Source organism: Bacillus rossius, chromosome 3, assembly GCF_032445375.1.
Source record: "Bacillus rossius redtenbacheri isolate Brsri chromosome 3, Brsri_v3, whole genome shotgun sequence".
In the NCBI taxonomy this organism is placed as follows: Eukaryota; Metazoa; Arthropoda; class Insecta; order Phasmatodea; family Bacillidae; genus Bacillus; species Bacillus rossius.
The window spans coordinates 40,092,960-40,117,924 of NC_086332.1; the positions used below are offsets into that span (position 1 = coordinate 40,092,960).

The 24,965-nt window shown below is 36.8% G+C and overlaps 2 protein-coding genes across 5 annotated transcripts in view; one reads left to right on the forward strand and one right to left on the reverse strand.

Moving 5' to 3' along the window:
* Window positions 1–10,275, forward strand: part of LOC134530548 (uncharacterized) — a 34,709-nt gene extending 24,434 nt beyond the window's left edge. Inside the window, exons 1-5 of one of the 4 annotated variants that reach the window (XM_063365473.1) lie at window positions 14–204; window positions 3,182–3,328; window positions 3,638–3,845; window positions 5,536–5,878; window positions 8,660–10,275. In XM_063365473.1, the coding sequence (XP_063221543.1) occupies window positions 83–204; window positions 3,182–3,328; window positions 3,638–3,845; window positions 5,536–5,878; window positions 8,660–8,829 (990 nt within the window). In that variant the 5' untranslated portion in view covers window positions 14–82 and the 3' untranslated portion in view covers window positions 8,830–10,275. Of the gene's footprint in view, window positions 1–13; window positions 368–3,181; window positions 3,329–3,637; window positions 3,846–5,535; window positions 5,879–8,659 lie in introns of those variants that run through there. The other 3 variants (XM_063365475.1, XM_063365476.1, XM_063365474.1) reach the window with 3 other exon arrangements.
* Window positions 10,263–23,625, reverse strand: LOC134530549 (uncharacterized). Its single transcript, XM_063365477.1, has 7 exons — window positions 23,492–23,625; window positions 20,112–20,216; window positions 18,097–18,198; window positions 17,210–17,273; window positions 15,503–15,718; window positions 12,784–13,747; window positions 10,263–10,293 (listed from the first exon to the last, which is right to left on the reverse strand). The coding sequence occupies exons 1-6, from the start codon at window positions 23,574–23,576 to the stop codon at window positions 13,525–13,527; spliced, it is 795 nt and encodes a 264-aa protein (XP_063221547.1). The 5' UTR covers window positions 23,577–23,625; the 3' UTR covers window positions 10,263–10,293; window positions 12,784–13,524.
* Window positions 23,626–24,965: the final 1,340 nt, after the last annotated feature.

A 24,965-nucleotide genomic window follows, 5' to 3' on the forward strand; every position in this document is an offset into this window, starting at 1 on the left:
TTCCTTTAAAAACAATTACAAATAAATACCGTTGCCTTGTTTATGGTCTTTCCTTTTATCAACACCGCCATATTTATTTACAATGAACAAAAAAAAACCGATGATGCACGATCGGCCGTTTGGCTCTCTCGTATGTGAAAAGAAGGCTTACCTCGTTGCTCGTTGGACTGAGTGCAGTGCGCGCGCCAAAAGTTTCGTTTGGAAGTAAGATAATTCAAGGGATTCCTTTAATGTTTTTTTTGTCTAAAAGTAAAGTTAATTAGCATTTTTAGTATTTTGAAGTAAAACATTTTAATTTGATGATTCCAAACTTTTGATCTGTAATACGTGCCTTAAGAAATTATATTGCAGTTAAGTGTAAATTAATGTAAGATTTTTATTTTGTTGGATTAGTCTGTATACAATAATTTTTAGCTTGGGCTTTTATAATTTTAAACCTTTTTAAAAAAAATACTTGTCATTTTTTTGTTTAATTGTGTTTTTATTTTTCTTACTGGTCTAGATTCGGAAAATAGTTAATTGTAGATTTTAGGTGCGCTTGTTAAATATAAATCTAAATATGTTATTTTTGAGTTCTTCTAAATTTGTTTGACTGTCACGCAACTGTCATTTTTCAGATCCAAGTAGATTCTAATAAAATTGATGGCTATGAGGATAAGGAAAATTGTAAGCGAGTAGTCTAGATCCCTATGCTGGTAATTGTTCCGTATCACATATCCAAGTTTATCCCTTGATCCTGATGGCATGATCCTGTAAATGTTGATCCTGTGGTACATGATGCTTGCTGTTTTAATTTAGTACATCGAAAGATCCTATACATAAATATTTGTCATATAACAATGAATAATGATCTTAAGTTGAATACAAAATGTATTTTTCTTCTTATTCAACTTAATAACATAAATTATTGTTATATCACATGTTTTTGTTATGTGCAGGATCTTTTGACATACTAAATTAAAATAGCAAGCATCATGTACCACAGGATCAATATGTACAGGATCATGCCATTAGGATCAAGGAATAAACTTGGATACGTATCATAGAAAAATTAAGGAATAATTACCCCGTTGCCGTAACAATATTGATGACAGCACTGATGTCATTACCACCCCTACATTTTGTAAAAACCAGGTTTCTCTATTAAACTAACTTTCTGATGTTGTATACCTACTATTCCAGAATATTTAAATATAGAATTCTATCCCAAAGTGATATTTCCCAAGGTATCATGTTCTATTTTTCAGTCATATCTATTAAAGTATAGAACAAAATACCAAAAATAAATTTGCTACGTTGACATCGTCCCAGGCTGCGCCCTTCTGAGCCCGATGTGCCACCACCGAGCCCACTCCTTCCACCACCACCCACCACCCTCTATGACCCCGGAATTTAACCGCCTGCCGAAGTGTGCGTGTGTGTGTGTGTGTGCATGTGTCGGCCCACGCCCACCGGTGTGATGTCATTGCTCCGCTCCCGAAAGCTGCCGAGCGAGGACGAACTGGCAGCGAGTCGCGATTGCAGTTAGAGAAAGGAGCTTCACACACCTGTCATTGTTTTTCTGAGCTTTTTTGTGATACAGGGGGAAACGGGCTACGTCACGGCCCTGAGAACAGAGTAGCCAGGTCCACATGCCCATTATACATGTGGTGGCGCCCTAGGATTCGACTAACACTTCAACCCCCATTGCGGTAGCAATGTTATTGTTTATTATAATCCCATCTGGTTTAGTATATTTTGTGATACCATGTTTTATAATTTAATTATAGAACTTGCTACTGAATATATATTCCGTGCACTAATTTACTTTTCTCAACAACAATATCTTTTGCAAAATAAGCATGAGAATTTTCCCAAACCTAAATTCCCATTCCAGAGCTTATACCGTAAGAACGTAGAGGACGTAACTACTTCAGGACAGCTTTGTTGACGACTTCATCAATATCCCTATCATATCACAATATAAATGTATATATTTATTTATTAGCTAACCTACCTTTGCCAAATCTTTTGCTTTGTTTTTATCACTTCAAGGATTGCAAAATTTACCTATTAAAAAATTATCTTTTTTGTCATTAATTAATAAATTTTATGATTCACATAACCAATTAAACTATTTCACCTAACATGCAAATGAAACACACACAACTCACCTAACAAATGAAACAAAATGCATATAAAACACAATTACAAATCACAAACCTTTAAAAGCCTTTAAAAATCATTTATTTTTCTTTGCTTTATGACAATAATCATTTACTATCAATATTTCTCTTGTAGATATTAAATTGACTTCAAGTAAATTTGCTATTGCTTCATATAATTTCCTCTATATCACAAAACAAACATTCGCTTTCCTGTCTACTAAATTCACACAACCATACACTCTTTCTCTCCACTGAACCATTATATTAATTCAATATAATTAAACACGGCCTTTCATCTCGTGACAACTTCTACTCTTATTTCTACACATATCCAAAAAAATTTCATTCTATTTATTAATTCACACCTCGTACCATGATAATCCAAAATTCACACTAACACAGTGCTGTTATGGCTTTTGTTGTTGCCAATATTACACACTACCTACTCTATTTTGTTCTGCAATTCAGTTTATCATTAGCCAACTTCCATGACATCTTACATTTCCCCTACTTTGTTTCTGAGCAATAGTAAGACAGGTATTGTATTTTGAACTTGACCCGCCTTGTCGTAGTAGAAGTGTGATACATAAACAAAATAAATTCATAAATCTTGTTTCCTGTTGTAAATGTTTTTTATTCATCATGCTAAACCACATCTTTTAAGTAATACAGAAAAAAACTTTTTATTTTTTTAGATTATTTATGTTCATTATGAAAAAATCAAAACGATAATAATTTCATTTTCAAATATCATTGAGGAAACATTTAGCAGCAAGCTGAAAGTCTCCAGATCATTGCGTAGTTTAAAAATGTGTTTTCTACATGTTGAGTCCTGTTAGTTTAATTTAACCATAAGAATATTTTCTCCCAATAATCCCACTCCCCCGTTTTTTACTCCCATGTGTTAGTGGAAGTTTGGTAAGGTTGTTTTTAAATGGGTTTTATGCAAGTTCTCATTAATTTGTAATATTTTGCCTGATATATTTTGAAATGCACTCTTCACTTTTAAATAATCTGAATGTGTGTTGTTAAAGGTTTGGTCTGCATGACGTGATGGCAAATGAGGCTCAGCGGCTCAGCGCCATGATCAAGAGATACGACGAGCTGATCGCTCGCGAGGAGAGACTGTTGAAGCAGCGGACCAGGAACGGGGCAGCCAGCCCCGGGACTAGCGTCGTGAGGTATTGGCCGGAGCTTGTTACGCACTGTGGCTCGGTGTGTGCTGGAGATCCTTGCATCGTTACCATACAAGCACTGGTCTATGATTCACCAGCAAACTTCTTACAAGCTAAACCTTTTTTTGTAGCTTGTTCTAAGATAAAATCTGGCTTTTTTTTTCAACTTTATCAAATAGCTACAACAGTTTAAAATCAAAATAAAAAATGAAAAGCTTAAAGGTATATTGTAAAAAAAATCAAGCACATTAATATTATTTGGTTTTCCATTAAGCAATTGCTACGGTGCAAAAACAAAGGTGCGTTTGTTTTCAGCCAGCAGCAGGCGAAAAGTGTCGAGTCCGACAAGTTGCTGACCCGGCGTCTCCAGAGATGCGAACGGATGAACAACTTGAAGTTTGTAGACGAGCACATCCAGCAGCTGTCCAGTGACTTGTTCCGGTACGAAGCTACGGGGATCTCGGGGCCGATCGAGTTCCATGTCTGCTTCGATGTGGAGCAGTCCGAGGATGACGAAGGAGAGGTATTAGTTCATGCAGTGCAAGCAGGTACTGGGTTGTAAGTCGGTAGCTGTGCACTTAAGTTTGACAGCTGGGATGTAGGTTTTCTGTCAGGTTTTCCATTCCTCTTCTGTAACCCAGATGACCAGTTTTTCATATGAATTAAACTATCAGGGTCAAAGTGTGTACTATTATTATTGGCTAAATAAGGAGCCTGAGGTATAATTGAATAAATATCGTACCACTCCAGACTTCCCAGCTAGCTCAAAATTATGCCTAGAGTTTACAATCATAAACACTTGAATAAAAAAGTTGGGCGATGAAGAAACTATGTAAGTTCCAAAATAAATGTTACTTTCGATGCTAGATTACTGAGATAAAAGTCTCTCGTAAGCAAACTGATTTTAACTTTTTTTTTAATATATATAATATAATATAAAATTCACAAGTCATTCATGACCACCATCTTGTGACCACTAAAATAAATACATGTCGAATATACAAACAGGTTGCACGAAACATCTTCATTGATTCCAAGAATACTAACTGACTGTTTGTAGGTACCAAAAAATTAATATTCAATGTTGTTCGTAAGTAAATCCTGTAGTTGCACACGAACTCACGGTACAAGCAGAACTCAGTCCTCGGAACAAAGACGTTCTCTCAATCCTTGCTGTGGGCGAATTACCTACGACTGTGGTCACATAATTCTAATTAAAAGTTTGAAATGACGGAAAAAGGTTGATTCCATAAGGTAGCGGCGGGACTACAGCCGCAAAATTCTCTCTTCAAGCCATTAATATGTTGTTATCGAGCCACCGCCCAATACGTGACCGACCAGTACCTCGTACAGACAGTGACTGACAAACGAGGCTATGCAGCTGCATCCACCTCTACCCAATCACCACAGCACCCACAAAAACATAGCAGTACACAAATTCCCGATTCCACAACGAGGCTTTACTAGCAAAATTACAAGCAAAAAGCACTGAGTCTTGTGACATCATTTTTAACCAATCGCAAATATACCTGGGAAAAAAATATCAGCCAATCATGGCACATGGCAGCATCACTTCAACTAACTGCAAAGTCCTTTCTCACGGTTGCTGAACTCTCTGTCTGTACTCGCCCGGCAAACTATTGCACCTGCTCATTCAAACAAAGGACCATGACAGAAAAATATAGGTACAAAAGAAAAATTACGTTAACAAACATTTATGAATAAAGGGAAAAAAAACAAGCAATAGTTAAAAAAAATACGTGAAAGCCCATAAAAACATAACTAAACAAATAAACAATCCAGTAAAAATAATATCTAGGGGCTTATTCACAAAAAAAATTGTCAGAATAAATTTAAAAGCATGAAATAATGTAAATTAAGATAATAAAACTTACGGCAAACACCTAAATTCTTCTTAGAAGGAATCACAAGCTGCTATTTAAATGATACTGAACAACCCAAACATAGTACTGACCATGATTAGACAACATAATAACTCGTTAATTAAACTGTGTAGCTAGTGGGGAGGGTATTATTTTGGGTCATTACAAGATGTCATTTAAACATTGAAACACTAAAACTGTTATTGGTTCATAATAAGATGTTTGCGTGCAGAATTTTTTTTTTTTTTTAATTTCTTGTTTATTTCCTTTTTAACACTATTTGTGCTGTCTTTATTGGCCTAACAGCTGGACAAATCTGTTGCTCCCCAGGTTGGATTGAACAGAGTTATTAAGTCGATAGAAATAACTCTCCCAGAGCCATTCCAGAAACTGGAGATATCAGTTTGGCTGCCCGGCTGTGTGCGCAACAACGACCTTCAGACGATCCTCCGGTGCATACCGGTGTACGGGGAGCTGTACACGGCGAGACAGACGGTTGTCGAGTGGTTGGAGAGAGAGTATCGAAGATTCTTCACGGTGGACATCAGAGTGGAGATTGGCGGCATGCTCATAACCGCTCATGACGAGCAGAGGAGGACGTACTTCGAGGTTGAGTGGAAGATCGTGAAGGATCCCCGTCATCAGTCAGTATGCCACTCTCTCTTTTTCAGTGGTGAGTATGCTACAGAACAGGCTGAGTGGTATTCATACGATGCTGATAACATGTCTATGTTAGTTCTTGTCAACAACAGGTTCATAATAAGATTCATCTCTGTACTATTGAACGTACAGGAAATAAATTAAAAGAGATTTTGACAAATTAATGTTTCTTGACTCAGTCCATGATAATAATACAAACCTTTAACGAGACAACTCACAATTAAAACCTGACACAACAATAAAACAACAAAACTCTTGCTGAAAGCCACCTTGTAATCGATAATTTGTACATTTTTGTAAGTCTTTGGGGTTAAGTCATATCTGTTTTTTAATATTCTGTAGCTTTAATGATTCTGCTATCACAATCAGCCGTAACTTAAGTGCCTTATTGGTACTTCTTTTTTTTCTGAAACATTAAAATATGTTGATGCTTTTAGGAGAAAGTATATAATGTTTCTTAGCGGCATGATGTGTGCAGCCTTTGGTTCAATATTTTTTTTTCTCATGTATTCTGTTGCTACCTTTGAATGTTAAAAAACATTAAGACAATATCCTTGAATTTTTCAAGGTATAAATGTACAACTACCATCTTTAACTATATAATAGTGCAGTTTAATAGCTCACACTCAATCTTAATTTTTCACTGCATTTATTGGAACTTATTTTTAGAATTCCTAATTGTTAATTGAATCAAAGTACAGTTGTCTCACAAAGGTGACATTTTTTTCTAAGGAAAAGTCTAATTCTGCACAAGTTGGGCTGCTAGTATTTTTAGTGGATGTTTTCTAGGGAGTTGTATTTCACATTTGCTAGGACTGTACGAATATTAATTAGTTTTGTGATTCAAAGTGAATATCAATTTGAATGTTTAAAATATTCGCAAAGTCGAATCTACTTGCAGATATTGTTCTCGGTGAGGCTGTATTACATTTATTTTATAAAATTCAGGATCAAACTAAAAAAATAATTATTAACATGACATCAACCGGGCCTGCGCCCCAGTAAGTAATTAATATTTAGTTAAGGCATAAACAACGAAAAAATGTACCGAACATGCACAAGGCGAACCGAAGTCCGCCGAAGCCAGACTGGTTATCGTTAATAATATATTGTTGTAATTTTAGTTAATAGTTTTTATCATGCATTAGGTGTAATATAATTATTAAGAGTGTTTCATGTTTTACCTGTAGCTTCCTGTGGCACGTAATCGTAAATAGGTATAACGATAATTGGTTCGGCACGAAGACGCCATGTTAGGCGAGCAGAGCCCTGAGCTCACCCCAGTCCTTTGCCAGCTCCGACCGAGAGCAGACGCATCAGCACCCCAGGGACCTCACCGCTTGCCAGCACTGCTAAGTAATTCCGTTAAATTTTAAATCATTTTAAATCTTTCGTTAGTAATTCCTCGGGGCTTCTCTCGGTCGGGGGGGACTGTTTAAATAATTATATGAGTGACCATTATGGTCCTTTTTATGTTAATTACCTAATTGTAGAGTGTGACCACGTGGTCAGGTCACCACGTGAACCGATTCGTGCCACAGGTGTTGTGTGATATAATCAAAGGTGTAGGCGAAGTAGCGGCTAATAAACCAGGACATACGATTTTATTTGTATTTGTTTATTTCAACATCCTGAGTGTGACAGCGTGTGGGACACCGTAAGAGCCCACTGCGTAGGTGAAGAGCGTACCCGATGCTGAGAGCGGACCAGTAGCGAGTACTAGGATTGGATTTAGGGGAGTTAAAATCACGCCTCACATGGGCGACATCATGGCCCTGAAAAAGAGTCTCTCCTGGGTCCGTGCTCCTTGCACGGTGGAGCCCACAAATTAATCTCAGTACATGTATCAACGCGAACCCCCGCTTAGCATAAGGACAGTTAGGCCGCGGCCATGTCAAATATTTGTAATGTTTGATTTGATTAAGTGATAACCAGTTCGGCCCTATATATAGTAACGTTATTCAATATAATTATAAAATAACCATGAACTATATTAATATTGAGCGTTCATAAGCAAACTTCATACCTTTTATTTTTTTAATAACAAACTTTATTGAAGCAAACCATATTAAATATTTTCATGAGCATATCTTAAGTTTCCAATCTTTTAAAGCTTTACAACAAATGCAAAGCTATGCATTAAAACTGAAGCTAGCTTATTGCGATTTTTTGAACGCTTCTCCAGCATGGCCATGTTCCTGAACACGCCAGACTAGAGAGCTTGTACTGAACCGGTAGTGGAATCAAATTATAATTTCAAGCCATCAACTTGGATTCTCATATTTATAGTACCATATCTATGCAAGTATGTCAACCAAAAAATTGTAAAACGACCTGGAATGTAATTTAAAACTACTACAGATATGTTTAAGGTAACATGCAAATTTGGGATACTTCTATTATAAAGCAGACTAAAATTTGACACATTTATATTATAACTTACATTCAAACAGATCTAGACTATTTCTATTGTGATATCAATATGTATTAGTAATAGTCGAAAACAGGACTTAACCACTAGTGATTGCATAAACAGGTCAGTATATTTAGATTCAAAATATCTGTCTTAAGAACTTGACAAGCATTAATATCTGGGTGGGAATTAGGAAAAGGGAATTAAGGTCAATTTTTGTATTTGTTTTTGTGTGTTGCTCAGAAAGATGAAATACAAAATTAAATAAATGATGTGTGAAATACATGTGTTCATGTGTACATCTGTTGTCTCCATTTTATTTGTGTACAAATATTGCCTTGAAAGCTAAATATGTTTTGGTTTGTTTGTTTTCTGTTTCAGTGTACAAATCTTTTGCTGCAACACTTTCGCTCAAGTGTGATGAAGCATTTAAATATCTTGCAGAAGATGCAACAGCAAAGCTCGAGAGTCTGATGAATAACTGGCGAATCGTCGCAGATGCAGTTTCAGGAGCTCATGTAACTGATAGCGATACTTCTCTTGACACCTGAATTTATCCTGTTGTGTGCGTCCGTACTAATACCAATTCGCAGTACTGTCACCACTGATACCTGCTACCAGAGCCAGTACTGATTGTGCCAGAAATACGCGAAAACACTAAATAAAATTTATATTATTATATATATTATGATGTAGCTACATAGAGTATATTTTATGTTTTTTACTGTTTGGAGGAATTCTTGCTCCGTTTGCCCACATAAAACCTGAATAGATAGGTGTAGGTTTACATTCTAATGACCTATTCTATTAGCATGCAAATACTGTATGACTTGGTTCAGAGCCTAATAACGTCTGTAGCTGGCACCGGGAATTGGTATTGTGTTGGTCTACTGTCGAGGTTGGGAGTAAAGCTATAAGTGGCCCAGGAGTTCTGTGAACTGTGTAAAGAGCAAAAATTGTGAGTGGAGCACACAACCTTTTTGATTTTTATTTTTATGTCACAATAGTTTTTTTGTGCAATCCGTTGATATATTTTCCTATATATTTACTGCTAATTTTTTCACCAAATTCATTGTCTGTTTTTTGTGCAAGTATTCATAAGTAAGCATTTAGAAGAGAAACCTTTTGTTTAGCTAATCCTATCGTATTTGCTCACCAGAAGCTTATATTTTTGCATCTTTGCAACTGAGTAATGCATATAACTAAACATGTAGTTTTGTTTTCTCCCCAAATTTTTCTTTGTGAAATTGTATAATTACGAAGAAACAATAATCCACATGTGTGCAGGTGAACCTGAAGGAATGTGGTAACTTGTCTGCAAGTATACGACCAGCTGTAGGTGTGCTTGTAGAGAGCTGAAGTTGGCCAATAGCTTTTTGTATGGCTTTGTTTACTTTATTGGATGCTCGTTATTCTGGGCCCAACTCGATAGAAACGTTGGACCAGACATCAAATATGAGTGGTATAGGCAAGTGCAGTTCAAAAGTTTGAACAGGAAAAACCTCAATATGTTCAACCCACTTGTACATCCAGACTCTAATATTTCTTCTTTCTCACATGATTTATATAGCATATTGCATATATAAATACTGTAAATACATACTTATTAATATGCATAAATATACATGCATCTCCAGGCATTCAAAGATGCAAATTTTGGATGTAGATACATAAATATTCAGTTTATTCAGTAAAAGCAAACCTGTAAATACAAAATTATAAACCATATTTGATTATGTATAACATCTCTGCCTGATCTTGTTCTGTCTAGTCTCGTTTTTGAGCATTCGAATTGCCAGCTGTATAACCAAAGTGCTTTGTAGGGATGTGCAACAATTTTACATTACTTCAGGCAGGATTATACAGAACACTTGCCAATTTTGTCAAATATTTGATTCATGTATCTATGTTGCATATAAATTTAGTATTTAAAATTTTATTTTTTGTTTGATTTTAACTTTATATATATGAAGAAAAAATAAACTACATAAAATAAACTTTATTGGTGTTACAATCTACAGTGAAACCTCATTAATACAAACCTGAAGGGGAGTAAAATATTTCAGTTTGTAATAACGAGGTTCATATTAATGAGGTTTTTGAGCCAATAGGTAGAATAAGAACTCGATAAGAAATATTGAATTCCTACATGTCAGAGCACTAAAAATGTGGAATATTATTATTGTAATAGAAGCCAGATATTGACATGCACACTAACAAAATACACTTAGAAGCAATTTTAATAGTTTTAATAAAATATACTATAACAGACTGATAATTAGTATACATATACGTATGTATGTATTCTTATTTAATTTGCTTCCAAAGTTTTGACAAAAATGATTAACATTTACCGTACAGTTAATTGCTGTTGAGTGTATAGCAATTCTTATGCAAAGTATGCAAGATATATTTACATAGGTTTAAAAAAATCATTAATTTTTTTCTGGACACACTTATCTCTGTAAATATCATTTACAGCAGAACATATCTTCTCAAATCCTGCAATCAAGTCAATTGGCACATCACTTGCAGCAAGTACATTTTCCAGTGTACGCAAAGCACTGATTGTGTCACTTTTGCTTGGAAGTTTATGCACTACCTCACCATTGTCGTCATCACCATCATTATCCTGACTTGTACCACCCTCACAAAGTGACTGTACAGCGTCAGCCGTTGGTGTTTCCTGTAATCCTCGTGAACCAACAAGATCTTCTGCAGTTAATCTTGCACTGGTGTACACACTGTCATCAATATGAACAAACTCATTGAAGTCATTATCAACTTGCACATGTTCTTTTAACTCTTGCCAATCCTCTAAAGGTTGATCACAGTCAGGTTCTTCAACAGTTTGCTGGCCAAAACCACTTTTTGCAAAGCAATGCACAATTGTCTTTTGGCTGATGCTGTCCCACGACATGGCTATACTGCGGATAGCATCCAAAACTGACCATCTAGGAAGCTCAGTCTTTCCTTTTTCACACTGCCTGATAAGGTATTTCACCAAGCGCTGTCTGTAGTTTCTTTTCAAGCACTGTATTATACCTTGGTCGAGTGGTTGTGTCACACTTGTTGTATTTGGTAGCAAGAAGAGTAAGGTAATGTTTTCCAACTTCATACCATGAGCAGTATGTGCAGCACAGTTGTCCAACAATAACAAAATTTTGCGATTTAGAGTCGCCATTTTCCTGTCCAATTTTAACAACCACAACTGGAAAATTTTTGTGGTGACCCAAGCCTTACTGTTTGCCTCGTAATCTACTGGCAGGTTTTTTGCTGCAACATCTTTGAAACATCTTGGCTTGGCAGACTTGCCAATAACCAAGGGTCGAAGTTTAGTACTGCCATCTTGATTACAACATAGTAAAACTGTAAGACGAACTTTACTGTGTTTACCGCCATGGCAGTTTTCACCTTTTACGGTTAGAGTTTTATTGGGCAACAGATTGTAAAAAAGCCCTGTTTCATCCATATTAAACACATCTTGTGGTGCAAATTTACTTACGATGGACTGTACTGACTGAAGCCAGTCACTCGTTGCTGTTTGGTCGACAGCTGCAGATTCGCCACAAATGGATTTTGTGGCCAAATTATGCCTATCTTTGAAGCGTTGAAGCCATCCGTTGCTGCAATGAAAATCGTCAATTCTGAGTTGCAGTGCCAGCTGATCAGCCTTTTCTTGGATAATAGGCCCGGAAATTGGAACTCTGGCGGCGCGCATTTGATGAAACCACTCCAGCAGTTTGGCCTCTAATTCGGAATGTTTACCGACGCGCATCCTTTTCTTAGTTTGATTACTACCTTTCCTGACCGCTTCTTCTATTTTATCTGCTTGCTTTAGAATTGTACTTAAGGTTGATTTTGATATACCAAACTCTTCAGAAAGTTCTGTTTTCGTTTTTTCACCCTGACGAACTGAATTTATTATCTTAATTTTCGTCTTCAATGCAATTTCCTTGCGTTTACGTTTTGCCTCCATTTTTATGTGTGTACGTACAAATTCTAAAGTTTAATAAAATTCTCACGAGATAATTCACTTAAACTTTCATTACAACGTACACAAATATTAAACACGTTAGGCGTAACATATATTTTGTTTTTATTGGTCCGGCACAGATTCATGTATACAAAGGAAGTACAAAATCGAACGTAAATACCATCCCACGTGAAGTTCGATATATCGAATATTGTACAAACGCGAGTGATTTCTGAACATATCGAACACACGAACGAGTGATTTTGAAAACATAGAGTTAAAAACACACTTCGGAGACTCAGGCGGGGCCGTATCTTTGTGGTAATCTTTGGTTCGTATTAAACGGTAAACATGACTGTTTGTTTATACGGACGGGAATTGTTATTGTTCGCTATACATAATAACGAGAATTTCGTATTAACCAAACAAATCTTCATTGTGTTTAATGGGCATATTTCACGGGGAAATAGTAATAGGTAATATTAACGAGTCATTCGTAATAAGCGGGATAATATTAACGAGGTTTCACTGTATTTACATAAATTAGAACCTAGACCAAATCCTAGGTCGTGTATATTACATGCACAAGACACTAATTTGTCAATGGTTATTAATTAGTTTACTTTATTGTATCACATTTTGTGTTTTAAAATTTTTTACATTTTATCATGTAGGTTTGAGGTTGTGATATTCAAGAAAAAGGCTTGAAAAGTAAAATTTCCCCTTTCATCATTTCCAACTAATTTTAAAAATTTATGCTATAGTTCAAAAAAAATCTTAAATATTACGATGCAGAGTTTCAAAGAAACAATGGAAAATCTGTAAATGTGTGCACATTGCAATTAAACAAACACTTCACCATGTCACCAGAGTTAGCACAGTGCAGTGTAAAATACAAGGGGTAAAAAAATATTAAAAAGTGCTGCAGAGAAATTTTTCTTGCAGAAACAACAGTAAATCGATGGGTTGAATTATTTCAGAACTAAAAAACCAGATCGTCTGTAAAATGTACTTAAAAAAAATTTTTTACTTTCCCACTGCTCTATGTAATTCAGAAAAGCATGTTTAATATAAGTAAACATGTGTTTCTGACGAAAACATTAGAGGATCAGTTAGATGAAAATAAAACAAACTGCATTCCGGCTGCAGTGAATGAGTAACATAACTCGTAACGACTACAGCAAGAGGTGCTGGTGTAACAAGTACACAGCCATCTCGCAGCAGGGAAGCAAGCTAGGTGCAGCTCTCGCGGTACCTGACGACTGGTCTGTCATCTGTGCACTGGGCAGACCACAAAGTAGCTGAGGGAGTTGTCTAGGATGTAATAGTCCCGAATTTCGTGGTAGTCCGGCTCGACCGGCGGCTTGTCGCCTTGCGGGACTGGTGTGTCGCTCGCGTCACCCGCAGACACGCACCCCAGCAGTTCTTCCTGCACGGGGAGCTTCTGCTTGGGTTTCCTTGCGGCGGCGTCTCGATCGTGTCCACGCGAACGTCTGTCGGAAGAAAACGCACATAACGCAGCTGTATCACAGTGATTCTGAGACAAGGCTGGCTGTCCGTAACTGTGCTGCCTGAAACCGTAACTTGCTATTGTAAGGTTTTTTTTTTGATGGAAAGGTAACTTGTGTTCAAAAAAGTCACAAACAGTGGTGTCTGGAGGATAGATGTCTAATAAGGATTCTAAGTTAAGCAAGCATGTAATAGGCCCACTCATAGTTACCCTTTAGTGTGTCTTGCATTAACATGCATGGCTTACAACATTTAGGGGCCGGAAACAGTAGCATATTGCTGCCACTTTGTGACCTGACTCACTTTATATTCATAATTGGCAGTGTTTGGAAGACTTATCTGCACTTCTGTTAATACACAGACACAACACGTCCACCATCTTTGCCGCAGATTTTACAATACATCAGACGAAAAATGAATGGTTGACTAGTAAATTTAAAACAAAACAGGCTGCACTCTCTTGCATTTTGCTTTGATGTAGACCACAGCAGGACTACAGGTTCTTGGCACTCCCTAAATGTTAGAACTTCATGAGTTAACGTAGCAACTTAATGTTTGCTAATGTACTGCACTACCAATTTTTTTAAGTAAAATAAGCATTTAATTTATTTTGTGGTTTTAATGTATAAAGTTATGATAAAAAAATTGTATGTATGAATATTTAATTTACGAACATTTAAAATGTAAATATTAATTTTCTAATAAATTGTATTAGAAATGCTCAATTCACAATAACTGATGTTAATTATAATTGCTATGTAATTGTCGCATATAATAATATTAACCTTCAATAAGATGTTTTTAGAAACATATGTTTGTATTTTATAACACTTGACAATATCACGTATACAGCAGTGTTAATCAATGAACATAATAAACTTATTCTGTTTTCCATATTCAATAAAAATCATTTTTTCATATATTTAAAGCAATGAGAAAAATGCAAACAAGAACTTTGATTTAATCAAAGGCATACTTTTAAACACAAGTAACTAGTAATATATTGCTATTGGTGAGTGTCACTACTGGTCAGAAGTGAACTTTTTAATGTTTTGTTGCTTAAGTTACAGAAAATACTTATCATTGAATAATTATTTATTGGTCACATTATGTGGTTTCGATTATAAAAAATGCAAATGGTGAGAAAAAATTTCACTAAGTTGAAAATAAAAGCCCAAAGGAAGTCATTTCATACATTTTCCCCGAGGGAAGTGTCAGCAAATTGTCACTAAATTTTAATTCTGGGTCAGGGTGCTAGCTGGGCAGTGCAGTTCGTCGATATTCTGATCTGGATTCGGTATGTTTCAATAACCACATATGTGACATAGCAAAAATTATTTGGAGCAATTTATAGTATGTACGTATATCACACCATATTTGCTGTTTTACTCAAATTTTTTTATTTTAATTTGAAATTAAAATCTGTTAGATCCATTTTCAATAGCATAAGTGATACTTGAAGTGTCAGTATTGGTGAAGTCAATATTATTTTTATTTTTAAGTATTGATTTTTATGATGCCAATATTAACGATATAGAGTTGCTTGGCTTCTGGGTTTCAGCTGTTTCGAAGTCTGTGATCTCTTTGCCTTTGACGCATCTTCAAACCAGAAGCCAAGCAACTCCAGACCATGGCTGTGAAAGCCTGCAATCTTTATTAACAATATAATCATAAGATACACATGACCATAAATACATTAGGTTTTAAGGAGCGGGGTGGAAAGGGGTGCGGGTACGTACGTGTGGTTGCGTGCTCCGCACAGCCAGAGTAGAGCGCGCACCAGCAGCCAGGGGCAGTCGCAGCAGCCGCCGCAACAGACGAGACGGCAGCTGGGGCTGCAGGAGGCACTGCAGGCGGGCAGCGGGGCCGGCCCCAGTCGCTGCCGCAGCAGGTACATCAGCAGGGCCAGCAGGAGGCTCCCCCCGGCCATCGCCGCGGCCGCATCCTTCCTCACGCTGCCGGCACAACCTCCGTCCCTTGGCTTCGTGTCCTGCCTCACCATACAGCTTACTGCAACTACCTTGAGGAACACGCAAGTCCTCCAGAACATTGTACAGGATGTCCACAAAAAGAATGTCCCAGTTTCATTGGTATATTATAACAGTTTAATTTAGATTATTTACAACAAATCGTACATCAAATTGAAGGTGAACTAACCTAGTTTTTCTTTCAAATGTTCAGTATGTGCACCTTTTTCATCCAACCTAACGTCCAATTCTTCCCACCTTTTGGTTAACACATCCACAGTAATGGAAGCCTCTTCAATTCTGTGTCATCTGGCAAATCATTGGGAAGCGGCGGAACGTAGACACGATCTTTTATAAAGCCCCAAATAAAAAAAACGAACTGCGTTACGTCAGGCGACGTGGAGGCCAGGTAAAAAGAGCTCTTTTGTTATCACGACCATTGAAATTTTTTTTGCTACATTTTAATTTTAAACGAAATGCACTATGAACCGAAATTACAGATTCGTTTTTAGCAAATTGCAGAACACAAAACGCTTTATGCTCAGGAGTCACCATTTTGCGTAGGTGGTGCTGCAAGCAAGAAAACAACAAAGCAGTGCTCGCGCATGTACTTATCTAAAACGTTTTGGAGTTACTCTTTAATTGTGACCAAAATTGAACCAAAACTCTACAGCGATTACAGTTGATACTATTAAAATTGATAACTGGGACTTTCCTTTATGGTCTAATACTGTATTATATTTACAGATTTTGTCTTCTGCATTCGACCATCATCACCTTACTGCTGGCCAACAGAACTGTTAAGGTCCTGGTGGTCGTTCTCTTCAACTGCTATAACTCAACTTGAAAATAGCCTGTCTTTGGACAGTAGGTTTACATTCTAACCCCTTCTTGGCATAAAGAAAATTCTTGTAAGAATTTTAAACTTTTCAGATTATCTAATCAATATTAGCGCAGAACTGAGCATACTGCATCAATGCACACGCGGTTCACGTACCACGGTTTTGCACAGAGGCTTGAAGCGATGGGACTTTGTGATTATCACAAGCTCCGAACCATTTGGCTTGGTTTTAGTGCTTGCTTGTAAATTTATTTGCGCCGGGGAATAGGATGAAACATGCTGAGTCGTCATGCTGTTTCAGCATGTCTTGGTGATCACAAGGAATGCACACTTTGAGCGGCCGTGCTCTCCGGTCCTGGATGTGTGGAACACCTCCATGAAGGCAGAATCTTAAAAGATGCCGGTGCCCTGTCAATCTGTATCCTTGCAGGAAATCAACAGCTATACATAATATATAAAAAAAAATGTAATACTCTAACTTTTTTTAATAGGTAATTAATTTAAAAAAAATTTTAACTGAAAATAATTGTTCATAATTAGGTACTTTAATAAATACTTTGTGCTTGGATTGCAATGAAAATTGGTCTGGATCAGAGTTTTACAATGCACTAAATTGGAAGAACTTGACTCAACCGTACCATATAGTGTCATCACTCTTGCTGCAGACCGTTGTGCTGTTACACTCGCCTGTTGTGGAATTGCCTGAAACAGTAGGTATCGGTTTAAGTTATTCATCAAAAGCCTGTGTGCACAAGGCTTCAGTAGCCCACCGAGATGGTTTCGCCGAAAACACTCCAGACATATGTTTGGAAATGTTGCTTACAATAATAGGCCATGGCCGATTCCTTTGGAAATATCCTTCATTTATTATGCATTGCCATCTTTAATTACTTTGCTGTCAGTTAGATATGAAACCTAACTTAAATTTTAAAATAAGCCCTCTTTTCCTTGTTACTCATTTAAACACTATCACTATTTCTCATCCTCTCTAAGTAATATCTGCTTTGTCCTTCTCTTTATTCATTTCTGCTCCTTTATGTCTGTTTACTTATCTCTGTCTTAGGCCACAAATCCAGGCAGACAAAAATTTAAGTTTAGAAATACAGAAAAGAAGTAATAGTTATAGAAAATATACAGTACTACATGATCTGTATGTTTATTTTTACTGCAGAACCCATATTTAAACTATCTTTGTAGTTTGCGAGATGATTTTAGGGCCATATGGATGCAAAACAACCCTTATCACTGGCTAGGAAATAGAAGAGTAATTCTGCTTTCTTGTGTTTGTTTATTTATTTATGAAGATACATTTTGACTAACATGTACAAGGTAGAAGTGGGGATACAAGATTATGTGGGCATTGTGTCCTACCCCCAATTTACTTGGAATGAAATTTAAAGAGTTCAATGAAAAATTAAGTTTTTTAACACAAGCTCCTTTCCTTCATGAGCTTTTGGATCTGTGATAGTAAAGAGCAAAACATATGTTTTAAAGTGTATTCTTCAGTTTCTGTTGCACATCTTACCTTGAAGTATAACTGATGTACTGTTGTGATTATCATCATATCCTGTATTTTCAATCAGTGGAATGTCTATGTAGGGTAAGTCTCCTCCGGGAATAATGGAACCTAAGAAATCATCAGTTGCTTATAAATAACCTCTATAAAATTCTTAAAAGCAGCATATATATATATATATATATATATATATATATATATATATATATATATATATATATATATATATACACACACACACACACACACTCAATATAAATATAAACACAACGTATCTTAAATTAAGTAGTTGAGTCAAAATAAGTCAAGAAAAAAATGATCCATAGCAGTGTTGGAAAGGCTTCTAACAGAAAACAGTGGTAATGTGAATAGTTACTAAGAAAGTACACTGTGTTTGGTATCAATTTGCAAAATGCACAATTAGAGTGTTGTCCTGAAACTGCTGGTGAAGTAAGGATTTGAAATATTTAAGAGCGGCCATGACTCTGCGGGGCTCTAAGCTTTTCACTTTTATGGAGGTCCTCCCTTGGAAAATTTGAAAAATTAACTTTTTCAAACAAAATTTTAAGCCAACTTGGAACTTAAATTTCAATGATGGTTTTGCTAATATATCTCAAGATATATTTGAAATTTTTTTCTTATACAAAATCATGAACTGAAATTGGTTTTGACCAGCAATTTAATTTACATTCTAATAAAATATAAATTTCCTTTTCCCATTTATTTTCATATTTTAACAGACACTAGACAAACAATGAAGAGCACCGGGAACGGGCCCTCGACGATTGCCTGGCCAGCCCCGCCCTGGAGCCCCTGGTCTCAAGGAGAGTGTTGCCAAGTACAGAGCACCTGTTTACCCACAGCTTTCCCTACAAGTGTACAACAAACTCCTTAGCAGGGTGCATACAGATCACAAAACTCACTAAAAAGTTAAGGAAACTGAAGAACTGTCACAAAAGTCATGAACAAGTCCCTAAATAAACAGCAAAGGTGTCGGAAGTCACGAAACTCACTTTTGTTTTCTTGCCTGACTGTTACTCTTAAGTAGTTAGAGACAGTCCACTTTGAATATGTGGAAATAATCTCTGAAAATGTGTTTGGCTGCATAAATTTATTTTTTATTTTAATTTTATTTGGTTTAGTTTTTATGTGCTATTCAACATTTGTAGGTCATTAACAGAATGACAAAAATAAAATACAAAAAATACATTACCATACAAGACAATAAAAATAAACACTTAAAACAAACATAAATTTTAAAATATACGTACAGCGACAATACATGTTAACAACACAACACACTGAGAAACACACAAATGTGAGAAAGTTCATTACAAATTTTTATTTTTTTAAAGCTTTCCAAAAAATTTGAAGAATACAAATATATTTTAAAATTTAATGGCCGCACTGCCAAGTCAAAAGGACTTACAAAATCACAGTGGATGCCAAACCACTATGGAAATAATGCAGGGGTCATAACTATAATCTTACTGTGGACTGGGCTGGAACCAGTAGGTTTCACCACATGGTGTGCTGCCCCAATGAGCACGGCCACTGGGGAAGGGGGCGGAGGGAAGCTGGTGTACGAGTGGCAAGAGTGGAGAGAATAAACAATGTAAATTAAATACAGGTCAGGATAACTTAAGAGTTGAAACATGGTAAACATGATTGAGATGAAATATGAATTTGCAGGCAGCTCAGTAAAGATATCTGTGCTTGAAAGAATAAGACAGTGAGTAGCTTTAAATGAACAGTCACACAGCTGCATAATTTCTCCACAGCCCTACCTTTTAATAGTGATTCAGAGCTGACAGTGTGAAAAACCATTGTTTTTTACAAATTATTAGCAACATAAAATTTAATAAAATATATATTATGATTTTTAGGTATTTAAACAATCAAAATGCATGTGCATAAATGAAATGTTGCCTAAAAGTGTGTGTGTATATATATATATGTGTGTGTGTATGTATGTATATATATATATCGATTACCAGGGACTTAATAAACTATGAAAAACTTACCTTTAAAGGTTGTAGTTGAAATATTGGCGAAGTTTTCCTCGTATTGTGCATTACCAAAGAATGGAATCTTTACATATGATAGGTCTTTAGCAGGTATGATGAATCCTGGGAATTAAAAGAATCATTAATTATTGTTTGATGCTCTTCTGAGTATGTTTAATTCAGTTACATCAGAATTTTTCAGCCTCGTGCACTTGAACCAGTAGGCATGGGCAGGGGCGGATCCAGGGCCGGGCGACCCGGGCAATCGCCCAGGGCCCCGCGCCTAGTGGGGCCCCGCGTCTGCCCTCACCCTAGCACCTGTCATGTAAGGTGTTCGAAATTAAGTTGTACACCCCTAATGTTTATTAGAACCTCTTTTATATGTATTACCCGCAACATGCAGGTGTCAGATGATTGGGTTAGCAATATGTGGATTACATTACCTGACACTCGCCAGCCGGCGATGCTGATTAGTGTTTGCTTCAGGTTACAGTTATCACAGATACTGATAACTTGGCTTTCAGAGGGCATGAAGAGAGGTTGTCCAATTCGAATAACAGTGGAAATTTTTTGGATTTGGTTAATTTGATTGCACGATTTGACCCAACATTGCGACAGCACTTGCACCAAACTATAAACAAGACAGTTCACTTTAAAAAATATTCACAGATTTTATAGACTTGCCAAATGACCAGATTTTACCAGAATTAAATTGTATGCATTAATAAAACTAACCCAATTACAATTTACCACGAAATAAAATTTCTTTACCATCGTCGAAATTTAGGTTCCATGTAGGCTCAAAAGTTTAATTTTCTAATTTTCCGGGAGTGTGACCACAAATCCCTCTTTCCCCAGTTGTTTTCCATACTCCAGTCTGATAAGACCCCCACCCCCCCCTCCCTCCCACCGAGATACAAGGGCCCCGCTGAAATAAATTGTCCAGGGCCCCGCAGAATCTAGGTCCGCCACTGGGCATGGGACTACACTACATAAATATATGTATGGTAACTATGGTAAGAATATTTACCTCAATAGATAATAAGTTATCTCATTTGATAAGACTACTACTACAATAGGCAGTGTTGTTTCTACTTCACTCATACCTCCTGAGGTCGGAATAACCCCCTCTCTTCTTATTCTCTACCCTTTGCCCTCTTGTTCTCGTGAGTCGGGATGTAAACAGCTACCCACCGATAGTGAATATGTCGTATTTAGATAAGATCAGTCGCCCTCTGTTTGCGTTGCGTGCCTTCTACTCTCCAGGTAATAACATTTACCCTTGGCGTGGCCGGCCGATTAGATCTCTACCACGTGGTACAGTACCACTCGCCCCTTCCAGTAGTTTTAGATCTTGGTCTACGTCCCATGGCAAAATTTTGTAATATAAACTAACCGCAAGTTTTCTACAGTAGCGAAAGTCGTATCCATTTTTTTTTTTTATCCCAGACGCCAGTTGGTTGTATATAAATGACCGAATAGTGCATAAATTGCTACGAGTTATGTACAGTACCCTGATAAAGAACTATACCTAGAGGGAACTCGAACCCATTAACTCGGGAGTTCAAATCGTCTTTGAAGGGAAGATGCAATCATACGAGCTCGCGGTAAAATTCGCACACACAAAAAAAGTTGGGGCTGTGTCGGAAGGAAGAGTTTTGCTTTTAGCGTATTGGATTAAAACCCAAAGCGAGACATTGACAGCGTACCTAGTTTTATTTTTTACACAAGACAGAGTTGGAAGGTAAGTGATTGTCATTTCGACATAGCAGGTGTAAGGGAATCGTCTTCACTCGCTCACTTCCTTAGGATCGCCGAACCTTTTGCTACGACGTTCCCGAAACCGTCACGCTCGCTCGGCGCAGACTGAGGCCGACATACTGAGTGTTTAAAGTTTATCATGGCGGTATTATGTGGGCTTTTTAGTCACGTCACAAATTTATATTATCAGGCCTATATGTTACGGTTTGATTTTTAAAACGTTTCACGTCAAAAGTTCATATTTGCAATAAATAAAAACAGATAAACGAACATGCACGTTCTAGTCCCAAGAGATCAGCATATTCACGAAATTCCATCAGCAAATTATTGAATCGTCTGGTACCTTCGTCATGACTCAGGAGTGCAACAAGCAGGAATGTGTCATACCTTTACGTCAACGGAGGTAAGGAAAATAAGGACGGTGACCCGTCCCAAATTCTTCCGTTCTTTGATTCACTTGTTTTCGACAATTTACATGATTTATTTTTCATTAAATTCCCTTCTTACGCCTGTTACCCGTATTGAATAAGATTACAGCTGTGTTTTTCTGTTAATCGAAAATAAATAATCATTACAAAATCCCTTTCAGTCCGGCCTACGGAAGAAGCTAGATTTTTGAAGTTCATATTGTTATACTTTGGGACAGAAGGGGCCAAAGTCCATTTTCAACCAAATGTTAGACAAATTAATTTAATTTTAAGGAATTATACAAATCTTATTAACGGTTTGTGTATCATTTTTCCATACATAAACGTTGTAGATAACGTTGGTTTTGCAGTCTAGTAGAAGAAGCCATGAAACGAAAAATCAGGTAGACACATTCCAAAAGATTCGCACCATCACCATGGTAACGACAGAAATAGACAGTATTTCTTCAGAATCTACCTTAAATAAGTAAATGTAATTATGCTATTAGACATATAACAAGGTATTGACATAAATTCACTTCTAAACTCTTCATAATCTGGTAGGTTCCTGGAATCAAATTAATGACCAAACTTTGCTTGCGCTGTATACTGTTTGCCAGACACACCGCGATCATAGGTTTTCAAACACTAATATAATAATTTCAGTTAAACGACGAAGTTGTTTATAACAATTCAACCTGATCCTGAACACATTAAAAAAAACGCAATCAGATTCTTAATTTTAGTATATTAGAGAACTTTCTGCATAAACATTAGTAAACCTTTTCATTATATTATTTTGTCAATACACTTGGAGGGCAATCTGTAAATTCAGGAAATATTCTCATTATTTCATTTTTAATACTCTTGGAGCGAATACTTGTAATATTTAGGAAGAATTTTCATTTTTTTTTTTTTTTTTTTTAATATACTTGCAGAAAAATATGTATTCAATTCAGGAAATATTTCAGTTATTTCATCTTTAAATACACTTGGAGCGAGTTTAGCATGAGTTATTTTAAAGTAAATTGGTTAGAACTTATAAATGTGCATAATATGTATGTATTATCAGACATCACTAGTTATGCGTTGTATTCCTGGTGGTTAGGTAACTCACGATTTTACGAGATTTTTGGTTAGTCTGGGTTTGGTAACTCCAAAGGAAAATGAGACCTAAACAATCATATTTTCGAGACAGCGCGAACAAAAAGAAGCGAGTATTACACGTACCTGAACAGTGCCGGCACCACGATACTAGAAGGAACACGGAGTAAACTCCGCGGAGCATGGTGGCTCTTCCTCGTGGTCCGCCCATCTCAGAGCGAAGGCAACTACAGAATACTCAGTGACCTCTGACGTTTCCTCGCGAACAAAACAAAAACAATCCCCCCCCTCCCCCTTCCATTCCCCTTTTCACAGCAGGGTGGTTGTGACGTGTAACTCCGCCCCCTTATTCCACCCCTTGTCGTTCTCCCACCACGACAGTCGGGACGGTGTGTCATCGAGGCATCAACAGACAGACAATACCAGACGGGTCGTTGCACTCGTTGTTCAGCCAATGGAGGAGCGGTCGCTGTCATTCTTGTCCGGACTCGTCAGCTGTCGGAGACTCGGGCCGTTGTGTTGAACCTGTGGGCCAGCTTCCACCGGCCCTGTTCGCACGGTAAGGTATGCGTCACGCATCTGTCTCAAACTTGACAGTTCTTGGAAGTAGGCCAGTGGTACCCATGTAGCAAATCCCACTAGCAAAGCAACACACCATGTTTGTTTACACTGGCGACAAAACAACAGAGGCAGAAGGATTCGTAAGCTGGGTTTACGATTGATTTCCTTAAGAATTATAACTTAACATCGAGCACACGATTAAGTCAAAACTACATTTTCCAGTTTATGATTGACATAGAAGTCGTTAATTCTAACCAATCACAGCACAAAACACATGGTCGGCCATTGCTCGAAACGGAATAAAGCAGGTTTGAAATAGATTATTGACAAATGGGATATCTATTTCTCGAAATGGATGATGATTATAATGACAAATATACGAATTCTAACCCAAAATACTGCCTCGCTCGGTCCAATAATAAGACATAAACTTCCGGTTGAAAGGTTCCGGTTTGTTGTGATTGGTCGCTTCCCTTAAGTCTTAACGAAAAATATAAAATATAACCATTTCTGTTAAGTCTTAAGTCATCATATGGTTCGCACAAGACCCGTCAAAATTCACACACGACAATCATAAACCATTCCACTAGTTTACATAGAGTCATATGGTAAGAACACGACTAAGTCTTAAGTCTTAATTCTTAATTTTCAATCGTAAACCCACCTGTAGGCCACTGGAACTACTTTATGAAAACTTTCGGATATGGGAGAGACAAGTTAAATGACACAGACCATGGTTGTTTCCGAATACATATGGATGCGTCCATAGCACACACATCCCTACATTCCTTAGAAAATGCAACCACAACGCATTTCCAAGGGATGGATAGTATCCGAATTCTTTTACTGCTGGCATCATCTTTGCAGTTGGTCGTACTAATGTTCACGTAGCCATTTTGAGTCGTGAATTCGTGATACTTACGAATATTCAGAAAAACGTAAATAAGAACCAATTAATTTTTTTTTTATGTAGCGTGAATGTTATAAATGTAAGCAATCAAGATAAATATATATTTATTAAAATAAAATTATAAAAAAA